General features: G+C 34.1%; 1 protein-coding gene across 1 annotated transcript; it reads right to left on the bottom strand.

Moving 5' to 3' along the window:
* Positions 1–4,293: 4,293 nt before the first annotated feature.
* LOC145270305 (uncharacterized) lies at positions 4,294–27,182 on the bottom strand. Its single transcript, XM_080125951.1, has 3 exons — positions 26,901–27,182; positions 7,888–8,130; positions 4,294–4,536 (listed from the first exon to the last, which is right to left on the bottom strand). The coding sequence occupies exons 1-3, from the start codon at positions 27,180–27,182 to the stop codon at positions 4,294–4,296; spliced, it is 768 nt and encodes a 255-aa protein (XP_079982077.1).
* Positions 27,183–27,527: the final 345 nt, after the last annotated feature.

Genomic DNA, 27,527 nt, shown 5'->3' with positions numbered 1-27,527 from the left:
AAGTCACATTGGCGAAAAGCCACATGCTTGTGAAGTGTGTGGATGTTCTTTTGCTAAAAAATCAGGGTTAGTAAGACATATAAGAACTCACACTGGGGAAAAGCCACATACTTGTGAAGTGTGTGGATCTTCTTTTACTCAAAAATCAGTCTTAGTCACACATATGAGAACTCACACTGGTGAAAAACCACATACTTGTGAAGTGTGTGGATCTTCTTTTACTACAAAATCAAGCTTAGTCACCCATAAGATAACTCACACTGGTGAAAAACTACATAGTTGTGAATTGTGTGGATCTTCTTTTACTACAAAACCAAGCTTAGTCAGACATAAAATAACTCACATAGTGGAAAAGCTACATCCTTGTGAAATGTGTGGAGCTTTTTTTTCTAGAAAATCAGGCTTACAGATCCATATGAGAACTCACACTGGGGAAAAGCCACATACTTGCGAAATGTGTGGATATTCTTGTTCTGAAAAATCACACTTAGGCAGACATATGAGAACTCACACTGGGAAAACGCCACATACTTGCCAAGTGTGTGGATCTTCTTTTTCTCAAAAATCATACTTGGTTATACATACGAGAACTCACACTGGGGAAAAGCCACATACTTGTGAAGTGTGCGGATCTTCTTTTTCTCATAAATCAAATTTAGTGAGACATAAGAGAACTTACACTGGGAAAACCCCACATATTGGCGAAGTGTGTCGATATCCTTCCCGTGACAAATCAGATATATTCACACATACCAGAACTCACAGTGGGGAAAAGCTACATGCGTGTGAAGTGTGTGGATCTTCTTTTTCTCGAAAATCAGGCTTAGTCATCCATATGAGAACTCACACTGGTGAAAAACCACATACTTGTGAAGTGTGTGGATCTTCTTTTACTACAAAATCAAGCTTAGTCATCCATATGAGAACTCACACTGGTGAAAAACCACATACTTGTGAAGTGTGTGGATCTTCTTTTACTACAAAATCAAGCTTAGTCAGACATAAGATTACTCACACTGTTGAGAAGAACTTGAATGCCTACTAGACACTGTCCTCGAGTGTCTAAGGTCTCTCTGTGCAGGGGTTTGCCAGAACAACCTGGCATGAGGATACTTTTTCTATAGCAGTAAACCCTGATCAAATATTTAAAATCACATAGTATTCACTGCCCAAATAAGATTTCCTCACTATGGCTAACACATTAACTTTTACGAGGAATGGTGCACCTTCTTCAAGTAATGTAACCTCAAGTAATAGCACGAAGCTGGATAGTTCACCAGACTTGATAAATTCTTGTCCTGGAATCCAGTAAGACCAAGAGACCAAAATGAACGATATACTACAATGTATGAAAATGGTTAATTGGGGAGAGGAAAATTATGTTCTCAATTTCTTTACTCACTCAGTGTTTGAGAGATAAAAAACTTTAGTGGAACATTCGAATATCTATGTATCTCATATATAGTTCAAGTGTTAGCCCCAGGTCGTGGGCCCCTTGACTTCTGAGAACTTCGACTGAAGTAAAATAAAACAAAAAAAGGGAAAAGCCACATACTTGCGAAGTGTGTTGATATTATTGTTCTAAAAAATCAAATTTAGTGAGACATAGAACTCACTCAGCAATAAGAACAATTGCTGATTCTGCCACACAGAAGTAGGGAATATTGTTAACCTCTTGACATCCAATTGTAATGGTAACAACTATTATACAATGTGACCGAATGGAGTGTGTATATAACTCCACTGTAAAATCTTGAATATTCCATGTATTAGCAAGTCTTGGGAACATTTACCAGAAACAACAGTTGATAATAAGTCATACACCATCCATTATGACTACGAAATTCCTACATCTACATACATAGAAAACGGGATATTAAGCCGGACATATTGATATGAGACAAGAGGGAGAAAGTTGCAACTCAAGTTGAAGTAAGCATCCTTAATGATGCTGGCCTGAACAGAGCTGAGAGGAAGAAAATAACAAAATAGCAAGGACTTATGTACGACATGAAAAGAAACTGGAATCAAAAGATCTGTCATTCCACTCATTATAGGAACAACAAGGCTATTGAAAAAAATTTCAAAAACTATTTGGCGAATATACTCGGTGAACCAAGTGAAAAAGAAATACAAACAATTGCACAACAATGGACGGTTGAATCTTAAAAAGATCTTTCAATTGCAGTCACTAAAATAATTGAAGAATGTTTGGCATCTGGTGGAAGGCTCTGGTCCCAACAAAAACAAAGATAAGATAAAAAGCCACATTCTTGTGAAATGTGTGCCTTTTTCTTCTAAGAATTTGCATTTATTTATATGAGAACTTCAAACTAGATATTACATCGAACACATTTGAAAGGACTCATGATTGATGCAACAATTCTAAATGAATATTTTCATCATAAAGAAAAAAGAGAATAATATAATATTAGTAAATAAATAATCACAAAGACTATAATTGGGTGAAACTGAGAGAAAAGTCACAGACATGGAATAAAGCTATATAATAATATATACTTGTGTTATAGTGTTTTGTTCAGATGTACTTCTTGTAAGGTAAAAACCACCAAGAGAGCGAAGGTCAATGGGATAAGGTATGTTTCCCTTTTGTGTGATGTGCAATGCAAAAATGTCTATTCGTCATGTTAAAAGAATTGTCTCGCATACGATATTTGTTTCGGTTGTAAACAATGTTGATATGTGTATCCACCCACACAGGGAAACCACAGAGGCTGTATACTAACAAAATAGAAAAGAAAACATTATGCATTCATTAATAGATAAATTTACATGAACACGATTACATAGACGCAATACCACCTGACACGTACAAATGCACGTTATGTATATGTATAGATGAACTAGTATACTACAACACATGCTCTCTTATCTGTCCCATGGCCTACTAATATGTACAGTCTAACATATCACATTAGAGAATACCTTTCTTACAGATCATTGAAATGAGAACAAGACAGATGATTAAGGTCGCTTCAAGCATTATTTCAGATATAATAAATGAATAAATGCTTAATGTATACACCAGGAGAGCAATGTGACTTTATATTATTATACTATATATATATATATATATATATATATATATATATCTTCTTTCCTTTTATTTTCTTATAATAAATAAACAAAACAAATCAATTGCGAATTGTCTTCCCTTACTTTGTGCATAATTAACTTGTTTACAAATAGGAAAAAAATATTTGAATAGACAATAACAGATTATGTTATTAGATATTTTATTAGAATATCTTTTATTGAGAAATATTAAAGTATTTTTTACAAAGGAATAACCACTTATCAAGGCCCGGAGGCCACTTGAGGACAATGGCTAATGGGTATACATTAGTCAATGTGATTATAGCGTAATAAACATAAAGTGAAGGAATTTTATAAATTGGATTACTTAGAGGAACTTCATCAGGAATGAATAAGAACAGCATGTAGGATAATTTTGGATATTGTCGTCCATCGTTCGTGCACCAAGTAGGCCTCGCGTCTGTCACAAAAGCTAAGAAGGCTTTCGATCGCCAAGGTTTAACTCATTAAAAAGTTGTTTCAAACCGACTTTTCGAAACACTTGTCCATTTCAGAATGGCTTAATTAAGTAATGTGCTGTTGCACATGATGTTTAACATTTTCATGTGGCAAAAGGTTTTGTAAGAATTGCTTTTGATGGGCTTGTCGCGCAGATGCTTGGTGAATCACAGGAAAGTGTATCACAGTGAACGGAAAGAGATCACATTGTGTCAGCTAAACAACGTTTTCTTAGATCAACGGAAAGTTGAAAACGGGAAAGTACACGTTTTTATACCGACAATGATGAAAATCCATGGAAAACGACGTCTAAGACAAAGGTCCAAAGTAAGGGATGAGGTACCGTAGGTTCGGATCGAACTGCCTTTCGTAGCTTGTAGTGAAAATGGATCTGCTGTTGTATCATTATATCGTGTAGGAGGAATTACACTAAGAACAGCGTCAGCATCCACTAGGAACTTTTGACGAGTGTGCATCAAATATATATATATATATATATATATATATATATATATTAGGCGATATGGCTGGAGAGATAGGGTGGAATTCGTCGTGCAATTCCACCTATCTACCTGTTTAAATGTTCAGGTCTCTTGTAGGTAAAACGTTGCTCGTATTTGCATGTGCTGTTCCTGAAACGACGGTAGATCGGGAGGAAGATAGGCGTCTTTGCGATGAGCGTCTGCCTCCAGAATTTCGTCAGTGGCTGGGCCGTGATTGTTTGTCTACAAGAATTGCTTAAATTGCTTTATTCAAGGCAGCATCGGTTGAGACAGTGATTACAGCTGACACATGGTGGTAATTGTCGGCGACGCGATCGGCGATAACCGTTAACTGTGTCAGGTCCTTATTCCCAACAAAGATGGACAGCATGTGGGATAACTGTTGAGACAGTTTCTCCAAGTAAATCAACTGTAAGATATTGTCGTCCATCGTACGAGCACAAAGCATGCCTTGCATCTGTCTCAAAAGATGAGAAGGCTTTCAGTCACCAGGGGTTAACTTGTTGAAAAGTTGAAAAGCGTAAGTAGTTTTTTTAGCACGGTAGTGAGAGCTTACGTTCTGGCAATGCTCTAAATATATCTATTCCAGTTCATGTTTCCTGTAAATTTTAGGCCGAAGAGTTTAAAGGAAGTACTTTCGGGTAACGTGTCCTTGGACACTGCTATTGGTGGTAGAGAAGGTTTCTTATAATTATTTAAGGAAACAAGCTTAGTCTTGGCAGCATTGAATGTGATCATCCATTTTTGTCCCCATTCCACTGCAGATTAGAGGTCATCCTCTAGTGTTTCTGCCATTTCCTTATATATGTGTTCATTTGTTTTCCCCTCGTGCCTGTTACAGGGAGTGGTGTCATCAACAAATATAGCCATCTCAGAAACAATTTTATCAGGGAGGTCATTTATGAATATCAAGAATAATACAGGTCCGAGGATAGACCCCTAAGGTACTTCCACATTTATATATTGTTTAGATGTACGACCGTCAAGGATACCTTGGACTTTTCTCTTACTTAAGAAGGATTTAATTACTTTATGTATTCTTCCAGTGGTACAATATGATCTAATTTTCATTAGAAGACCATCGTGCGATACCGTGTCAAAAGCCTTAGATATATCGAGGGCTATCGCTCTAGCCTCCTCTGTTTTGTCCAGTGAACGGTATACAGTTCAGAGATTACAGTTAGGATATCTGCTGTGGAACGGGCTTGCCTAAATCCAGTCTAATTGTCAGTCAGCAGCTGTAAGGTGATTGAGTAGAGCTTGATTAAGGACTCAAATATTTTGGCAAAATGCGGGAGAAAACTAATGGGGCTAAATTTACCGGGTCAGTTCTTTTGCTAGAATTATTGAAAACTGGCACCACAGAAGCGGTTTTCCAGCAGTCAAGAAAGCAAGATTCGTTGAGGCATTTGTTGTAAAGTTTGGAGCAACCTCATCGGAGCATTATTTTTTATAGCACAGCTGGGATGAGATCTGGCCCACATACTTTTGAAGTGTCTAGGATTTTTATGATACCATATACAAGGGTGATTTTCAAGTCATCTAGTGTGGCGTCTGTCCGCAAAAGAAAGTCAGGAAGGGAATGTTGTGCCAAGTCCCATATGGAGTTTGAGGCAAACCGACGGACGAGCAGGTTAGCCTTCTCGGTTGCCATGCAAACAACCTCGTGATCGTTTGACAGTGGAGGAATCATTGACTGCCCATTTACTACACTGTCGTAGATTTTCCAAAAATCATGAGTTCCTAATTTCTGTGCTTCGATGCGTTTTCCGGTAGTTTCAGTGTATTCTGTCTTATCTCTCATTATTTCTCTCTTACAATTAGTTCTAGCTTCTATATCCTTCTGTCTGTTTGAACTGAACTCATGTCGGTTGAATCTGCAGTACCAATGCTGTCTTTGAGCAATGGCAACTACACAAGCAGAAGTAAAGAAGTGCGGCTTGCTATAGAATTTCCGTGCAGGAACATGTGCTTCAATTGCAGTTTTGAACAATTCAGTGGTCTCATTTGAATGGAGTAGTGTGGGTTAGTTCACTTAATGCTTAGATATCCGGGAGTTCTAATAGGAGAAATGATTCGACATCATTTAAGTTAGTTCTAAGCCCCTGGATATTCGTGAATGCAAGCCTCAAGAGAGGAGGCAGGTTGGCTTTCTTTGAGTTTGGTCCTGGTTTAAACGTAATGTTCGATTGAACAGTCATTTAATTTTATTTGATTTAAAGGTTTTAGTTAGGGCGAATGAGAAATGCTGGACAAGTGGTTGTGCAGAATAACAGACATGTAATACAAGAACATCAGCTTTCACCTTAGTTATAAGATTGTGACATCAGGAAAGCCCACTGTGGATGAGTGTTGGGTCCCGTTCCATGCGTGAGATATCCCTACAAATATCCCGATAATATTCAACTGTTGATGGAGCAGCTGCTCTTAGTTCTACATAAGAGTGAGGGCTCCTGTACTATCAGTCGGAAACAGCAGTTAGGAACTATATATAGATATTTTATCTTCTCCGTTCAGCTCTATAAGGTCAAAATCATTTGGGACTGCGACATCGATAATGAGCGCAGTTCTTTCAGGCTTGTTCCATCTTTTATGTATCACTAAGTCTGATTTTAAAAACATGAGTATCCCCGCACTTGACAGTGTGAGTTTTCACTTTATAGAAAAAGAATATCCACACACTTCAAAAGAATTTCTCATTTTTTGTTTTATTTTACTTCAGTCGAAGTTCTCAAAAATAAATGGTCTTAAAGGTTTACACTTGAAATATATGAGATGCATAGATATTCGAATGTTCCACTTAAGTTCTTTATTACTCAAACATTTAGTAAAGAAATTGTGAAGATAATTTTCCTCTCTCCAATGAACCATTTTCATACGTTGTAATATATCTTTTATTTTAGTCTCTTGGTCTTACTGGATTCCAGTACAAGTATTTATCTAGTCTGGTGGAATATCCAGCTTCGTGCTATTACTTGAGGTAACATCACTTGGAGAAGGTGCACCATTTCTCGTAAAAGCTAATATGGGTTAGCCATAACGAGGAGACCTTATTTGGGCAACGAATACTGTGTGATTTTGAATATTTGGTCAGGGTTTACTTCTATGGAAAAAGTATCCTCATGCACGGATGTTCTGACAAATCCCTGTAAGAGAGATCTTAGACCCTCGGGGACAGTGTCTAGTAGGCATTCAAGTTCTCTCCCAGTTTTTTCACAGTGTGATTTCTCATATGCCTCACGAAATTTGATTTATCAGAACAAGAATATCCACATACATTACAAGAATGTGGCTTTTCCCCAGTGTGAGTTCTCATATGTATAACTAATTTTGATTTTCGAGAACAAGTATATCCACATACTTCACAAGAATGTGGCTTTTCCCCAGTGTGAGTTCTCATATGTATAACTAAGTCTGATTTTCGAGAACACGAATGTCCACATACTTCACAGGAATGTAGCTTTTCCCCAGTGTGAGTTCTTATATGTATCACCAAATTTGATTTAACAGAAAAAGAATATCCACATACATCACAAGAATGTGGCTTTTCCCCAGTGTGAGTTCTCATATGTGTCACTAATTTTGACTTTTGAGAACAAGAATATCCACATACTTCATAAGAATGTGGCTTTTCGCCAGTGTGTGTTCTCATATGTGTCACTAACGATGATTTCACAGAAAACGAATATCCACATACTTCACAAGAATGTGGCTTTTCCCCAGTGTGAGTTCTCTTATGTGTCACGAAATTTGATTTATCAGAACAAGAATATCCACACACTCCACAAGAATGTGGCTTTTCACCAGTGTGAGTTTTCATATGTCTCACTAAATTTGACTTTTGAGAAAAAGAACATCCGCACACTTCACAGGAATGTGGTTTTTCACTAGTGTGTGTTCTCATATGTGTCACTAAGGATGATTTCACAGAAAAAGAATATCCACATACTTTACAAGAATGTGGCTTTTCCCCAGTGTGAGTTCTCATATGTATCACTAATTTTGACTTTTGAGAATAAGAATATCTACATACTTCACAAGAATATGGCTTTCCCCTATCTTGTATATTCATATTTAAATTAAATTACTCCTGCAACAAGATTATCACTAATAAATTATAAACAATGACATTTTATCATGCCCTTTTCAGTTTTATCTGGAGTTATTGATGCAAGCTAGATTTTATACTAAATAAACTTTAATTGTGTATCACTTTTCATTTTTGTGATAAGAGATATTTCTTAGTGTAAAGGTTAAAATATCATCTTTTCTAAATTAACAGATTTTTCTGAAATGTTAAATTCGATGTCTTATGATTTATAAAAATATTAAACAAAAATTTCACAAATTTAAATATGTGTGATGTTCTTATCACTATTTGCTAAACAATCCAGATAAAATAACTCTTCACAAATATATGTCTAATAAATAGTTGTGTGCAGCTGATTTTTTTTTAAATAAAATTTTGTTGAATAAATAAAATCCTTTTTTGAATAGAAACTTTTTCTTTGTTGTCATTGTTTTTGTTTTGCGGTGTGTGCATGCATATACGCTTTTTTTCTCTGTTTCTCTAGTTTCAGTAAACGAATTATCGAACCCATCCAAAACACTCGTTACTTTCTATAGCGTTCCAATGAACTGGATACATTTAATCTTTGTCAGTCACGTAAGGAAATAATTGTGCAAAGAATACTGTTTAAGGAGGAACATACTCCCTTAATACTCATTAAAAACATTCAAGCAGGAACATCTGCAAATAAAAAATAAATGAAATTTAATATTTTAATATCATTGTTTATTGTGTGCAAATATATTGTGGTTTATTTATTTATTAATGTTCTTGATATCAGTATTAAACTTTGTTCCTTCTGTTTTATCTATACCAAGTTGTTTTACTGTTTTTACTGGGTTTCCGATTTTTACGCTTTTTAAAACATTTTAATTCGCTGTAAAACTGCGTTTCAAAACAAGAAAAAATGAACACATTCTTATTTGATGAACTAATGTAAAGTCTGATGATTTCTTTGGTTTATGCCATTCAATGAAACACATGTAAGACGCAGTAATTTAAAAATATAAATGTGAATAAAATGTTTAATAAAGGAACATATCCTCTGAAAGTGTAAATAATTTTCAGTGAACGTAATAAACTGTTGCAATTTAAAGATTGCCTTAATTATAATCGAATATCTGTTTAAAGGAAAATGTGCGCGCGTGTATTAAAATTTGGATGCAATATTTACCATTGTTATAAATATATTTAGGTTCATCAGAAACCTTTTGTTTCTGCCTTCCTAAAGCACATGCATATACTGTATATATGAATATGTACATTTATTAAAACTATCGACAATTTCTTACAAAGTCTACAAAGCTAAGATTACTATATGTATTTTGCATTGTCGCCAAATATGGCTCCGTGCAACAACCTGTATCTGTATTAAACTGTGTATTTTCGTAACATTACTCATAATAGCGAATTTTATACAACAGAATAAGGTTCTCATTTTTTTACTTTTTATTAATAAATTCAACAGTTTTTTATTCAACAAATTATTTCATCCAACGTTTTTGAATGCATTATTATCATTCCCATATTTTATTATACAAATGATATAAACAGTTTTAATAATCGATTATCGCAATTTATTTTTTTTTCATTCAACAAATTATTTCATCGAACGTTTTTGAATGCATTAATCAGTTTTAATAATCGATTATCGCATTTTTTTTGTTTTAATTAACATTTGATAATGCATAGTTGTATGCAAAAAGGCTCTCGAAATCTGTGAATGTTACAGAATTTTAGCAGTTATTTTAATTTTTATTAAAATAATTTTTTTTTTATTTTTGAAATTCAACAAATTGTTACTAGCATTCAACAAATTATTTCAACCACGTTTTAAGCGTATTTTTATTATTAGTATATTTTTTATCTTCTTTATGATGTTTCATGCTAATTATTTTCACCTTGTATAAATTATTAATATAACGTATTTATGCTGAAATGACATGGATTTAAATATGTAAAATGAACCTATTTAACTCATCGTATACGAACTAAACTTTTGTCTTTCTTTTGTATTAATGTTTTATCTATAACCAGTCGATATTTTATTGTTCGTTAAACCTTTTTCATTCGCTTTAAAATTACGTTTCCTTTACTTTTTTTTATTTGAATTTTAGATGTTTATATCTTTTAAACCTTTCTAATGAGCTTTAAAATTACATTTTCTTTTTGAACGAAGAAAAAAGTGAACATTTTCTTTGATAAACTGATGAAAAGTCTCATGAGTTGATTGGTTTATGCAATGAAACACATGAATTTAATAAACCTTTGCAATTGTAATGTTTATTGAATATATACTTTATAAACGTATTTTGTTTTAAGGAAAATGTGCACGTGCGGGTATGTGTGTGAGTGTGTGTGTGAGTGAGTGTATGAGTGAGTGTGTGTGTGTGTGTGTGACAATCTTAATGTAATATTTGTCATTATTATAATGAGAGAAATATATCTAGGTTCACCAGAAAACGTTTGTTTCTGTCTTCCTAAAGCACATGCATATACTGTATATAAGGAATACCTGATAACGGAATATGTAAATTACTCAACATTATCAACACTTACTAAAAAGGGACTTATTTATTACCAAAAACGTAACTAATTAGGTTGGAAAACATAGAGTAAAATCTGTATATTAAATTTTCATTATATATTTTCCGTATATATTTATCAAATTTAAAGCATATTATTCAAATTTATAGATTTTTAAGGATATCTGTTTATCGGTAATTCATTTGAACATAGAAAGTGTTGTTACTAAATGTGTTTAAATCATCATCAAGTTAATATTTAATCTTTATGTTGCTGGAAGTTGAGAGATAAAGTTTATCGCTAATTCATTTATCAAAAGTCTCGACAATTTCTTAAAAGAGACTTATTTAATGCGTAAAACGTAAGTAATTCGGTTGGGAAAACTACAGCAAAAATTATTACATTTATTTTTTATTAGTTATTTCTTGTTTTCCGTATATATTTATCAAATTAAAAGCATATTATTCAAATTTATAGATTGTTTAATGATATCCGTTTATTGCTAATTCATTTAAACATAGAAATTGTTGTTACTACATGGGATAAACTCATCAGCAAGTTAATATTTAATCTTTTACTATTGGTTAAAACAAAATCGTTATTTAATAATTTGTTAATACACAATTAACATAGTAAGGATGCAACAAAGCCAGCTTAAACCTTGCTAGAAAATTACATAAGAGTATCCTATACGTTAACAAAGCTAAGATTACTGTTGTGAGTTTAGAGCGCTAGTGCGCATGCGCACCAGATGTTTACAAATAGAACAAAATTGGCGCCTTTTCCCAGCTTAGTCGTTCGTTACCGACCATGTTGTTGTACCTGCTGAATTTTATGTTGAATAAAACCCTTCTAATATCTTAAAAGGTCTTTATTTTTCATTACAATTTATTCAACATAAAATCAAAAATTAACAGCAACAATGGATGCTATACTGAGACCTGGTAAATTCGAAGGATCGTCAGATACAACCGCTGACGAATGGAATCATTGGTATCGTACCCTCAACTGCATCCACTCTCTCACAGTCGCTCATCCTCAAAATCCTCCGAATAAGTTAAGTATTCTGATTAATTTCATCTCACCGAAGGTCTATTCTCTTATATCTGTTTAATGATATGTTTATATTGTTTAATGATATCCGCTTATCGTTAATTCATTTGAACATAGAAATTGTTGTTACTAAATGTGTTTAACTCATCATCAAGTTAATATTTAATCTTTATGTTGCTGGAAGTTGAGAGATAAAGTTTATCGCTAATTCATTTGAACATAGAAATTGTTGTTACTACATGTGTTTTACTCATCAGCGAGTTAATATTTAATCTTTTACTATTGGTTAAAACAAAATTGTTATTTAATAATATGTTAATACACAATTACCATAGTAAGGAAGGATGCTACAAAGCCAGCTTAAACCTTGCTGGAAAATTACATAAGAGTATCCTATACGTTTACAAAGCTAATATTACAATATGTACTGCTTATTGTTGCATACCCTCGAAGAAATTCCAGCAAAATCCTAACAGCCAGTCGTGGTTCTCTCCAGAATGTGCTGCTACCATAGCGCACAGAAATCATTTTTCCATTGCCCCTAACATTATAGATGTATTTAAACTAAAGCCGCTTTCAGGACTGCCAGCAACCACTGTAAAAGATAATAAAGAAGGCAAGAGATGTGTATGCTCAGTCTTTAAATCCAAAGTAGCTAAGCAGCAGCTAGGTTCCCATCAAATAGACAACAGGGTCCTGAACAGAAGTGTGTGCTCTATCCCAAACAATCAATGAACCTGTAGCAGAAAATATGCTATGCAACATACAAATATCTGTGCATGTTGCCAAGCTAATTAAGAACCTTGATTCCAGTAAAGCAACTGGCCCTGACGGCATTCTAATTATAGTGTTGAAAAGGCTTCAAACAGAACTAGCTCCCAGACTTATAAAGCTGTTTGAGTGTTGTCTCAAGGAGAATTGCTTCTTAACACCCTGGAAGATCTCATTAGTATGCCTTGTATTCAACAATTAAGTATGTCTCCTGTGCGTCATGAGTAAGTTGCTGGAATCTGTGTTTAGTAGATAAGTAGTCAAAAACATCAGCAAAAAAAACCATCTTAGTGACACTCAATATGATTTCCGTTCTGCTGGATGTACATCAGATGTGCTACTCGTTATGATTAGCGAATCTTTATTCCAAAGTATTTTGGTAGAGTATTGCATAAAGGCCTACTTCACAAGATTTCAAGCTACAGTATAGCTGGAAATGTCTTCTCAATTATTAAATCATTTCTCTCTGATAAGCTCATAAGAGTAATGGTTGATGGGCAGAAATTAGCACCTCTAAGTATTAATGCTGGAGTTCCTCAATGGTCTATCCTTGGACCATCTCTCTTCTTGATCTAATATCAATTATCTCCCAAAACACATACTTACATCATTTGTAGATTTATGTTGACAACACTACCATCTGTGGCAACACATCAAAGGCAATAAATGACCAAGTCCTCTCTGATTCTCTCTCCTCTTAACTTGAGTAGTCCAATAGGGAAAGAGGTGGATGATTACTTTTAATCCATCTAAAACAAAGCTTCTATCTTCATATCATTAACGCTCTGATCCCCATCTGGCACCAACTGAAATGAATGGCTCTCGTCTTGGGGAGACCCCATCTTTTGACATGCTTCTGGGCTTGACATTTACTTCTCATCTGAAATGGAACATGTACATCAAATCTGTTGCAAAGGTCGCTGGAAAAATTGTGGGATCCTTCTACCACCCCAGTAGATATCTCACTGCTGATGCAATTCTCTATCTATATGAGAGCCAAGTACATCCAATGATGGAGTACTGTTGTCATATCTGGGCAGGAGCTGCTAGAAGCATCTTATGATGCCTTGACAGACTTCAAAATAGACTTTGTAGTTTAGTAGGGGGATCCCTTTACTTTTCCCTGCAACCTCTTTCCCACAGAAGAGACATTGCGAGTCTGTCTCTGCTTTATCATTATTTCCATGGCAAGTGCTCGTCTGAGCTCCAATTTATGCCCCTGCCAGCCTTTCATGAAAAACACCCGTCTAGATGAAACCACTGTCAATAATTTGTCCAACTCTTTATCTGTGCCTAAACCGAAACATAGATTCCCTAAACAAAGCATCTTTTTTGGAACTGAACGCCTATGGAACTCTCTTCCGTTCGTCTACAATTTTGTTGTCTTCAAGTCCAACATAAACAAATTCTTGATGAACCGTCCCAATAAATAATTAAATTTACCAAATTTATACTACTAACGATTACTACGAAATTATCCCATTGACTACTGTACATTCAATAACCCTTATCCTCGAGTGGCCTACGGGCCTTGCCTAGTCGTGACCTTTTCTTTAAAAAAACAATTGTGAACAGCTTTTTCTTTTCAATATAAAAATTCTTCTTACATCCTCCAATAATATTTTCATAAAAATAGTAAAGACTGGTGCTTAAAAAGGAACGTATGGTATATGTAATTATTTTATCTATCAGTGATAATTTAGGGAGAAGAGAGTAAAAGATTGGTAGACGACATTGTGAGAGATACGGCACTTGGTGAGTTAAATGCAAGCTAAAACTTATTTATTAAAAATTTTAATCAAAGTTATGGAATATAACTCAATCCCTACACAAAGTAATACAGAATTTTTGTGAAATTATTAAACGGATCCTGCTGGGCTAATATCGACACATTACTTACGAAAAAAAACCCGGTTAATTAAACTGCAGAAGTACCTGTTAAAAACTATACAAGTTCTATAATTGAATACCCTCTAAAAAATGTTCAAAATAAAAAATAAAAACGAAAAACAACACACAAAAATGCTAACGCCGGGCAAAACGGCCGCTATTGAAAACTACTAGAGATAACATTGGATTATGAAGATGTCGATATCTTCAAAATTATTTGCCGCCCCCAATTTTGAATGTGATATTCATTCATAACACACGGGAAAACCCCTATAAAAATGGACATTTTAATGGTAAGTTGTGCGTTGGTGTATTATCGACATTGACAAAAAAAACTTATATTACAAATAAATGTTACCAAAAGCTATATAAATTAATTTCTTCCAACCTGGATATTTTTTTTTTATTTTAACTTATTTTTAAGCGTTTATTTACTTTGAAAATTACAGCTGACGATTCCGTTAGAAAAAGAAGAATTGGCTAAGATAAGTTGGTCATTTTGGGAGTTCCGATAATATCTCATGAATCGAAAATTAAATAAAAAACTTGCAGAAATAAATCTAATAAATGTCATGGTGACATTTTTTGCAAAGTTTTGTTATGCCTAATTATATTTTTACGATATCTTTCGTTTATTAACTTGTTAGGTGAAAGTACAGAATAGTTAACATCACATTGACCCACACCCCCACCACAAAAGCGTAATAAAGAAAAACCAAATGATCCCCTCGTACCATCAGCACAAAAATGTGAAACTGCAAACACTGACAACATGTCACGTTGATTGACCATGAATGTTCATTGTATGTTAAAATTATTTAGGAAAGTAATTGTTCAATCTAAAATCTTTAAATATTTTTGTTTTGTTTTTAGTTTCTTATTTACGGATTTTTTTTATATAAAGAAAACAAAAACAGTATATTTTAATTTCTAGTTTAATCTAATATTTTTCTACATTAAGTTTATCCTAATTGATGATGGTCAATAAATGGGGGCTCATTTCATGTAAACTTTATAAAAGAAACTGATACACATTCAAATAGCAAACAGAGTTCGCTAGCGACAAAATAGGTAAGACAGACAACAAACAGAGTTTTAAAAAATCAAAATTTGAAAACAATTAAACAAAAAAAAAACAGTATATTTTACTTTTTAGGAGGTAATATTTTTTTACCTTAAGTTCCTTCTAATTAATGATGGCCAATAAATGGGTGCTCATTTCATGTAAACTTTATAAAAAAGAAACTAATTAACATTAAAATAGCAAACAGAATTCGCTAGCGACAAAACAGATAAGACATACAATAAACAGATAAATTAATAAAAATTTGAAAACAATTAAATTTCGAAAAATCAGTTTTTGCGTTCAGATGTTTAACAATTTTACCACCTTTGAAATAAATTATTGTCATTATGGTAAACATTATTATTTGCTCAGAAGTCAAATACGTTTTACTAAAATAAGCATTATTATTATTATTATTATTATTATTATTATTTTATTTTATTTTATTTTATAAATATAAACATATTTACCAAAATCTAAATGTCAGATTTAATAATATATTTAAGGTGATTTTCTTTTTTTAATTTGGAATTCATATTTTTTATTCAAGTCTGATATAAAGAATGGTGGAATCAATAAACTTATTTAAATTTTTAAGATTAATTTAAAAGTTAGTGATTGAATAGTTTTATAAGCGTAAAAAAGATGAAAAAACTAACCTTTCATTCCAGGAGTTCAATACGAAATGGGGAAAAATCGGGATGAATTCGTTTTTTTTTTTTCTTTTGTGTTCAAAACAGAAAATTTGTTTTGTTTGTTAAGATTTCTTTAGTAAATTTACCGAACTTTTGTGTTGTTTGTCCAATTCATTAAGAAATAAAATATGAAAATATAAAAGAATCAAAATTAAAAGATGAAAAACACGATTTAAACGTGAAATTATTTAAAGAGAAAATCAACTGCTTAAGAAGAATGAATTTAGGTCATCGTAATAACCCGGTGTAATCATTATTTCGTTCCTCGTGTAAAAATGTTCGTTCATTATTGAAACGTGTCGAATTGTTTTCCTATAAAGTTTATATTATCTTTGTTCATTCTGATAAAAAGAAATCAATAGATATATAAAAAAAAATCAATAGATATATAAAAATTTCATCCTTAATACAAAGAAATCAATAGATATATAAAAAAGTTAAAACACAATAAACGTGAAATTATTTAAATAGAAAATTAACTGATGAAAAAAAAAACAAATTTAGGTCACCGCTTTTAAACATAAAAACTATATTGCTTAAAATCTGGAAAACGACATATTCGAAGAAAAGTTAAATGCGATATTCGTTTTCAGCATACCCAAAATCTTCAGAGTCGTCATTTTATCAGAAAATGTTAAGGGGGAAACCAAGTAAAAATTTACTCTTTTAATTTATAAAAATAATTCTACCGTTTTAAATTATAAAAAACTTTCTTTATATTGTTTAAACTTTAAAATAAATACAGTCTGTTTATATTCTTTTAAAAAAGTGTTTTTTTTTTTAAATAGTTATAAATTAAAAAGTTCTGTATTGTTTAAAGTAAATAACAAGTGTTTATTCTTATAAAAAAGTTGATTTCATATTTTTTTTATTTTTGAAAAATTCGACTTCGTTGGAAAACGTGCTAAAAAAGAAGAAAGAAACGAAAATAGCAATGCAACAACACAAAGAAAAAAAAAAGAACAAATAAATGACCTTGAATTTAAGTTTAAAAATTCCAAAGTTTATTTTGGAAAAGCTGGTTGTTGTTTTGCTTGCCAAAAGCAAATGTAAAAATTACCACATTAACAAGGTTACAGAAATGTGGTATTTTTACATTTACAGAAATAATATAACGAACAAAGTTCAAATTCAATTGAAGTAAATACAAAACAAAAAAAAGGAAGAAATATAATTTGCAATGGAGACTCGAAATTAGATTTCCCAAATGGGAGGCATTCTTGTTTCCCTTAAAATAAATAAGAAAGGATTACTTGAAAAAAAAGGGATTCTGAAAAGGAGGGGGAATAACATGCAAAGAAAAGTTCTCAAATTTTTTTCATTTTTTTTTCTCTTCTCTGTCCTTTAATCGACCTTTCTTCAAAACAAACAAAACCTTCAAAAGGTTCAAGTGTTGGTCTCTCTCTCTCTCTCTCTCTCTCTCTCTCTCTCTCACCTGGAGATAAGGGTCCAAATTAAAATTCATTTTTCTCTGAAAAGGTTGTAAGCTTCTTCTTCTTCTTCTTCTTTTTTATGGTCGTATGGTCACCAATACGATGGAATCCCCAAAAAAGAGTCTTGCTCTCAAAAAACCCTACCTTGACTGATTTAAAAGACGTGCGAAAAAAAAAAAGAAAAGAAAAAAGATTTCTGGCACTGTTTCCTGAACAGCCAGTCACTAACAAGCTTTTTCCACTTTTCAGAGATCAGCAAACTATCTTGCGAGTAAAAAGGAGAGAGACAGAGTGAGTGAGTGAGTGAGTGACACACGCACACACACACACGATCACCCTCAGTGTCAACTCATGAATTATCTTTCCTTGTTGGTTGTAATTCTTGCTGTACGAGTTATGTCCCTTATGAAAATAAAGATGTCTTCCTTGAGCTAACCCGTCTCCTTTCGTCTCCTTAATATAAGACATTCGTGCTAAATGTGGAATCATTCAAATTTTTCAAGCAACAGTGTAAGTTATATTATATTATTTAGAATAAACTCCTAGAGCAGTTAGAGCCTCGTTAATTTTCAGATCGCATGTTTTTGTTTACAGAATTACTCGCAAAACGAAACAGAAAACATTGATGTTTTTCTTGCGAATTACAAGCTGCAAGCACACAAATGTAAATTTAGAGACGATTAGGAGTTGGAAGAACGGATGATTGAACAAATAATAGTCGGAACGGAACATGTGGAGCTGCAAAAGCAACTACTGAGCAAGAAAGAGGCCATATCCTTACAAGAAGTACTTGACATGTGTAGAAGCTATGAGGCTTCGGTTAACTGCATGAAGACAATGGGACAAACTGCAAGGAAAAACTGACAAGAAGATAAACGCGATAAAAGAAACATCTGGCAAATGTGAGCTTCTCAATCAGCATGGAAATTACCCCGGTCGAGGCAGCACTTGTTCAGGATGCAGACGCAGGGACCACTGGCTAAGATGTGCCAGACCAAAAGAGTTGTTCGAACATGTTTTCACTCACATATACACACCCACACGTACGCACGCCCTTACATACACACATATACGCACACATAAGCGCACAAGTACGCACACATGCAAAACGTCACTTCCTTTAAAGTGAAAGCTAGACATACGCAGTCAGAACACTGACCCAGTATAAAAGTAAACAAAACCTGTCAACTTCCCTTTTTTCTGCTTAGTCGACGAACCGACTCTAACGTCACTCAATCTCCCCTTCGCCTTTGGTCCATCAAAACAGACATGTGCGCGACGCTCTACTGAGCTTAACCCTCTCTTTCTACAGGCCGGCTTGCCACTTCGCATTTCTCTATTGCATTCCTCTTTCCTTCCGATGAACACGTATACACCCAAGACTTTCATTTCTCAACAGAAATAAAACGACATGTTTATTTTATTCCAGCATTTGAGTTCTTTGTTTCCTTCATTCAATTCGTTTCATTATTTTTCTTGTAGCGAGTTAGGGTATTTCATATCCTGGTCCGCAACAGAGTAAAGAAAAAAGGAACTGACAGACAGCCACAAACAAATAGACATATCAAACACAGGAAAATTGTACCAGCAGAGCCTACGTCTAAAATCATCAGAGCTGTATTAATGTTCAGAACCAAATGGTTGATGAATTTGAGAATATGTCATTTTATTCAATGCAGGACAACAGAAAAAGAGACTCTCGGTCAGAAGTATTTGCCACCCTAAACGTCATACTACCAAACAAAAAAGGTGTTCACGAACTGAATATTAACGTAGACACAGGAGCGCAGGGAAATACACTCCCATTACATACATTCCAGTTAATGTTTCCGGAACATGTGGACCACAATGGATATCCACGCCCAGGAACAACTCAGAAGGAAACAGCGATACTTACTGCGTACATTGGTTCTAGCATCTCGCAGCAGGGATCTGTAGAAATTCAATGTTTTCACAAATCCCCAAACATGGAGATTACTGACGACCTTCAATTCACCCTTCGGCCGATATTGTTTCAAAAGATTTCCCTTTGGCCTAGTCATGTCTCAAGATGTTTTTCAACAAAAGATGGACATGATAATCGAGAAGTGTCCTGTATCATTAGCTCAAACTGATGACGTGATCATCAATGGGAAAACCAAAGAGGAACATGATCATAATTTACGATGCCTTGTCCGAACATCCATCCCATGATTCATACACTTAGGGAATGATTCATCCACATGAGGACAGCGGGTAAAAGCAGAACTGGATGAACTTGTAAACCAACAAATAATCCGAAAGGTTGATGAGCCAACGGATTCGGTGGACAGCATCGGCTATGTGTGCAATAGCAATGGCCAACTTCGCCTATGTCTAAACCCTAAAGATCTAAGCAGGGACCTCCTGCGTTGTCGCCACAAACCCCAACGATGGAGGAACTCTAGCACAAAATCTCTGGTGCTAAATTTAAACAGAAGATGGACATGATCATCGAGAAGTGTCCTGGAGCATTAGCTCTAATTGATCACGTGATTACCTATGTGAAGACTAAAGAAGAGCATATTAATAAATACCACCAAGACCTACAGCCAGGGTATCTAAATGGAGTTTGGTATGGAAAAGTGCGCACTACTAGTTATAAGAAAGGGAAAACTAGAGACGACAGAAGGCATGAAACTATCCAACTAAACGGAGATGAGGGAACTAGGGGAACAAGACGCCTATAAATACCTAGGAGTACTGGAAGCATACACCATCAAAGCAACAGAAATGAAAGAGAGAATTGGAAAGGAATACGTCAGGAGAACAAGACCACTTCTCGAAACCAAATTATATAGCAGAAACCTAATAAAAGGCATAAATATATGGGCAGTATCACTAGTAAGATACTCTGGACCGTTCATAGGGTGGACTTAAGAAGAACTGAGTCAGCTCGATCAGAAGACTAGGAAACTCAAGACCATGCAAAACGCACTACATCCGAAGGACAATGTTGACCGACTCTACGTAAAAGGGAAAGATGACGGGAGGGGACTGGTTAGTATAGAAGACTGTGTGAATGACAGCAAAAAAGAACTAGAAAAAATCCAAACACTGAAAGAATAATCATAGAAGAAAAAATCCATAAAACAGAAAATAGAGAGGAAAAGGGTAAGACAAGAAAAGAAAAGTGGAAAGAAAAACAACTACACGGAAGATTCATAAGGAGTATAAAAGATTAAAAGAACGAGAACACTTGAACATGGAGGCGAAAAGAACACTTAAGCTGTGAAACTGAATCCTTAACAACTGCAGTACAAGACAACTCGATAAGACCAACCACAGCAAAGGAAAAATCGACAAAGAACAAGAAAACAGCAAATGCAGACTCATTGGACAAAGAGACGAGACGATAAGCTATATAAATGAATGCAGCAAACTGGCCTAAAAGGAATACAAGAACAGACATGACCAAGTGGGAAGGGTAGTACACTGGGAATTATGCAAACAACTACATGTCGAACGCACAGATAAGTGGTACAAACACAAGCTGGCAACAGTACTTGAAACCGAGAATTATAAAGTCCTATGGGGAATGCACATACAAACTGATGAACTCATCCAAGCAAGAACACCGGATGTCGTAATAATTAACAAGAAAATCCTGTCAAACCCTAGACTTTGCTGTTCCAGCTGACCACAGGGTTATATCTCATAGGATTAGTGAATCTCTTGACAAAAGCTTCCTTTCCAGGGCAATTGCTCTTGACATATCAAAGGCCTTCGACAAGGTATGGCATAAAGGTCTACTTCACAAGATCTCCAGCTACTGTATAACTGGAAATATTCTCTCTATCATTAAATCATTTCTCCCTGATAGGCTCATAAGAGTAGTGGTTGATGGACAAAAATCAGAGGCCTGAAGTATTAATGCTGGAGTCCCTAAAGGGTCTATCCATTGCCCAACTCTCTTCCTGATCTACATCCATGATCTCCCTAAACACATTTAAAAACATTTTTTATTACATTTTCACCCTAAACAAGGCACATTGCCATTTTGGTGTAGGGGGCTACTATCAGGGGCAGCAACTACTGGGGCACTATGTTGGGATTTGGGCAGCAAGATGTCGGTACACGTTTCACTTGAACTTCTGCATGAAGGTACAGTTAGGGAAGCAGGCACCTGTAATGGAATTCCAGAGTCTAGTATTTCTGGGGAAGAAACTACTGGAGTAGAAAGATATTTTACATCTAGGGATATCTACTGTGTGTGGGGGGATTTAGCTGCCTGTCGGGTTTGTCGAGGGTGTCTACGTCGTGGGGGCACAAGTGTCTGCAGTTCATCAGACCATTCACCATTAAAATACTTGTAGAACAGGCAGAGGGATGCAACGTTTCGTCGATGGGACAGAGGCTGAAGCTTAGATGCCAGGTCAGGGAATATCAGATTGGCGACTCTCTTTTGAACTTTGTCTAGGAGCGAGAAACTAGCAGCAGATGCACCAGCCCAAATGTGACAACAATACTCCATACATGGGCGAATGGTGGCCTTATAGAGGTACAGGATACTTTCAGGTGTCAGTAGTTTTTTAGCATGGTAGAGAGAGCCTACCTTCTTTGCAGCGGTCCTGGCAATGCTTTCAATATAATTGTTCCAACTCATGTTTCCTGTGAATGTTAGGCTAAGCAGTTTGAAAGGTGTACTCTCAAACAGGGAGTCACTGGCCACTTGTAATTATTGAATGAAACCAGTTTAGTCTTGGCAGCATTGAATGTGACCATCCATTTATGTCCCCATTCCACTACAGATTGGAGGTCATCCTCTAGTGTTTTTGCCATTTCTTTAGTTATGTGTTCATTTGTTTTCCTGTCATGCCTGTTATAGAGTGAAGTGTCATCAGCATATATACCCATCTCAGAGGCAGTTTTGTCGGGGAGGTCATTAATAAATATCAGGAACAATAGAGGTCTAAGGATAGACCCCTGAGGCACTCCCGCATTTATATCACACTGTTTAGATGTACGACCGTCGAGGACAACCTGGATTTTTCTCTTATCTAAGAAGGATTTAATTATGTTAAGTATTCTACCAGTGATATTGTATGATTTAATTTTCCTGAGGAGAGCCTCATGGCATACCCTGTCAAAAGCCTTAGATATATCTAGAGCTACCGCTCTGCCCTCCCCGCTTTGTCCAGTGAATGGTATATACGTTCAGAGATTACAGTAAGAATGTAAGCTGTGAAACGGGCTTGTCTAAATCCATATTGTTTGTCAGTCAGAAGTTTAGCATCTGTAAGGTGCCGGACTAGAGCATGGTTAATTATGGTCTCAAATATTTTGGCGAAAAGTGGGAGGAGGCTAATGGGGCGATAATTTGATGGGTCAGCTCTTTCGCCAGAATTATTGAATACTGGTACCACAGAATCAGTTTTCCAACAGCCCGAAAAGCAAAATTCATTAAGGCATTTGTTGTAGAGTTTGGAGAGAACTGGAGCTACTTCGGTTGAGCACTTTTTAATAGCACAGCTAGGATGAGATCAGGTCCACAGGCTTTTAAGTGTAAAGACTTTTTATGATAGCATGTACCTGAGCAGGGGTGATTTTTAGATCGTTTAGCATGGCGTCTGTCCGCAAAGGAAAGTCAGGTAGGGGTGGTTGAAAGGGTCCAGTGTGGAGTTCGAGGCAAACAGTAAATTCTCTCTTAGCTGTCGCTATTTCTTTCTTAATGTTACTTTTAGCTTCTATATACTTATGTATGCTTGAATTGGACTTATGTCGGTTAAATCTGCGGTATGTATGCTGCCTTTGAGCAATGGCAGTTGCGAAAGTAGAAGTAAACCATTGGGGAGAGTGAGGCTTGCTATACAATTTCCGCATGGAAACATGTGCTTCCATTGCTGTTTTGAACCATTCAGTGGTCTCATTTGCGCACTGTTCAGCACGAAGAGAAAAATATTTCCCCATGGGGCATCTCTGATAAGATCTCTGATGGCTTCCCAGTCAGCCTTTTTATAATATCTCGTTGTTTTAAGCGCTGGCTCTTCAGTTTTGGATCTAGAATTTAGGGCGATTTCGACCATTATCACTGCATGTATTTTTTCACATTTTTTTCTGTAAAAGCTAAATGCTATACAAGGAGATTAATGAGCCACATTCATTTGCAAGTTTCTATTGCTAGGGCCAACAATTGGGTTAAAGGGATCATTTAGGAAACTGTTCTTTCGTGACTCAAATCTAGTCCAGGGGAGAGACGCTTAGCCAGTGCATAGTGAATAAAAAAAAAACTTGCAAAAAATATGATGTACTGAATTCATTACATTGAATAAAATCTAAGATGTTTTTTGTTTACTAAATTGTTTTAGGAAAGTAAAGAATAGTTAACAGTACCTCTTTCCCGTGCTTAAAATATATTACTAAAGAATTATGTAGAAAATCATTCTAACAATGTGGAAGGGGATCTGTTTAAAAATATTTCTTATAAGATTTGAAGAAAGGAAACATTTTAATTACAATAAATATATGTGTAAGAAAATTAAATTCAAATTTCCAGTGAAATAAATCACATTCAACCAAACCAATTGGGGGAACTAGATTTTCATATGTGTTAATTATACAGGGAACTGATTTTCACAATTCACCGTTGACTGATGAACATATTTTTAACTGGAAGTTGCAATTCTCGTCAGTTAGGCAATTGTATCAAGTAATAACGTATATGTGTGCTGTTCAAGTAATAACGTATATGTGTGCTGTTCAAGTAATAACGTATATGTGTGCTGTTCAAGTAATAACGTATATGTGTGCTGTTCAAGTAATAACGTATATGTGTGCTGTTCAAGTAATAACGTATATGTGTGCTGTTCAAGTAATAACGTATATGTGTGCTGTTCAAGTAATAACGTATATGTGTGCTGTTCAAGTAATAACGTATATGTGTGCTGTTCAAGTAATAACGTATATGTGTGCTGTTCAAGTAATAACGTATATGTGTGCTGTTCAAGTAATAACGTATATGTGTGCTGTTCAAAAAGTAGTTTATAATTTTAAAAATAAAAACAAAGATGATCGGTAATTCACTCTAAAAATAAAATTGTTATGAAAATAGACGAAATAAAAATTATTTGTTAAAAATGCCCTCCCCCGCCACACAAGAAATGTTAACGTTATACAAAAAGTCAAAATAAAAACAAATATATTTTGTAAATCTTTACAATCTAACTCAGTGTAGATCACTTTAAGATTTAAGTACTTTAAGATTTAGGATTTTAAAATTGGGGATCACTTTCCTATATGAATTTAACGTAAAATGAACACCCGTTTTAGCAGTCACCGAGACACTGAACAGATTAGTTTCCAATTAGTATGGTTGAATGGGTGAATGGGTGAATTATGTCGGTTTTTGATTAACAGTTATTTAAAAACGTATCGGCTCTACCCCCAACCTCCAAAAAGAAGAAAACAAAATCTGACATAAAATTTTGAAACTACAAAAGATTATTAGTCGTGTTGATCACTAACTGGCCACAAAGTGGATGCTCATTTTACATAAAATTAATATTATTAAATGATCACACACTCTAATATTTTAATTATTTATTTTTATCCATTCTTTCTTTGCAGATATTTTTATAGTATTTTGAAATATAATAACAAAAAAAGGAAAGTAGATTTTTAATTCTTAGATGATAAACAATGCTGTACAGATTGTAAAGATTTATCAATTTTTTTTCACCATTAAGTTTCTGTTAATTGATGATGACCAATATAAATGGGTTCTCATTTTATGTAAACTTTATAAAACCATTAGCCGCTATTCTAAAATCTTAATAATTGGATAAAATATCAAACGTCAAACATTATCCTCCAGATACGTATAGACAGAAAAAGAATTGTATAAAATGGTCAAACAATTAAATATCGAAAAAGCAGTTTTTGACCAACTTTGAATTAAATTGTTTTTATTGTAAATTATTTAGTTTATGGTAAACATTATTTTCTCAGAAAACACAAAATCTTTAATTAAAGCAAATTTTGACAGAAATCCAAATATCAGATGAAACATTTTATTTAAAATAAATATATTTTGAATTAAAGACTAATATAGGACTGAATATTTAACAGGATTTTTTAAATCAGAAATTCATAAATTTTATTCATATTTATTTTAAAGCATAATATAATTCAATATATCTTTTTATTAGATTGCAATAAGTAAATAAAAATTTAATAAGAAATTTATAAATTTTATTCACATTTATTATAAAGCATGGTGGAATCAATATATCGTTTTTATTAGATTGCAATAAATAAAAATATTTTTAATATTTAAGATTATTTTACAACATATAGAATGGGATTGTTTAAATGTCTAAAGAATAAAACAAAAACTTACATTACAAGAATTCAATTAAAAAAAAGTGAAATTTGTTTTGCTTTGTAAATTCGTTTTCGTTTTAGTAAATCGATAAAACTGTTGTTTTGTGTGTCCATTAACAAATAAAATATATGAAAATATAAAACAATGGAAAGTTGTCAATTCTAGTTTTTTTGTATTTCCATTTGTGTTCTAGTGTTTTTATATTTCTTTATATATTTATTTATATTTTTTTGTATTTCTAGTTTTTTTTTATTATTCTGGAACTTGTTCTATTTTTTTATTTGCTATTTTGGAATTTATCCACATTTTTTTCATTCTAGATGTTATCATAATTTCTGGCTTGTTTTTATTTCTTCTAGGATACAATTGGTCTCTGGGTCACTAGGTTTCTGTAGAATAGCATTAGATTATTTCTGAAGAGATTATTATGCTATTTTGTCTTCGGTTTGTTCTCTTTCCTTGGATCCTTTAGTGCTTGTATCTGGCCTTCTATTTTGTCCTCTAGTTCTTTTGCAACATTTTTCATCTCTTCTATGTTTACATTGGAAACTGAGCAGATGATATTCTTTAGTCGCCATGCTGATGTAATATTTTTTGCTTTAGACTTGCATTTTATTTTTGGAATCGAGGGAATATTTTTTCTTTTACATCTTCTATTGTGTGTCACTAAATGTGATTCTACAGAACAAGAATATCCACACACTTCGCAAGCATGTGGCTTTGCCCCAGTGTCAGTTCTTATATGTCTCAATAACGTTGATTTTGCAGAATAAAAAATATCCACACACATGACAGACTGTAGAGTTTGATCTCTAAAGACTGGTGGTGTGGGTCTATTCACAAACTTCACAAGAATATGGTTTTCCTTTTTAAATTTTACTTTTGTTAGTTTGACGAGATCAAGTGGCTCTTTCCTGGGACGAACACCTGAAGTGAATTCTCATATGTCTAACTAATGTTGACGTTTCAGAACAAGAAAATCCACACATCTCACAAGAATATGGCTTTTCCCCAGTGTGAGTTCGCATATGTTTCACTAAATTTGATTTTGCAGAACAAGAGTATTCACAAACCTCACAAGAATGTGGTTTTTCGCCAGTGTGCATTCTCATATGTCTAAGTAATGTTGATTTTTCAGAACAAGAATATACACACACTTCACAAGAATATGGCTTTTCGCCAGTGTGGGTTCGCATATGTTTCACTAAATTTGATTTTCTAGAACAAGAATATCCACAAACTTCACAAGAATGTGGTTTTTCGCCATTGTGTGTTGTCATATGTCGAACTAATGTTGATTTAGTAGAAAAAGAATATCCACACACTTCACAAGAATATGGCTTTTCGCCAGTGTGAGTTCGCATATGAATCACTAAATTTGATTTTTCAGAACAAGAATATCCACACACTTCACAAGAATATGGCTTCTCAAAAGTGTGCGTTCGCATATGTATTGCTAAAGTATGTCTGGTAGAACAAGAATATCTACAAATTTCACAAGAATATGGCTTTTCCCCAGTGTGAGTTCTCGTATGTATCACTAATTTTGATTTTGTAGAACAAGAATACCCACACACTTCACAAGAATATGGCTTTTCCCCAGTGTGTGTTCTCATATGTAACAC

The sequence above is a fragment of the Euprymna scolopes genome, chromosome 46 (genome assembly GCF_053919585.1).
Source record: "Euprymna scolopes isolate OS-2025 chromosome 46, ASM5391958v1, whole genome shotgun sequence".
NCBI lineage: Eukaryota > Metazoa > Mollusca > Cephalopoda > Sepiida > Sepiolidae > Euprymna > Euprymna scolopes.
This window is presented reverse-complemented; position numbering and strand designations above follow the sequence as displayed.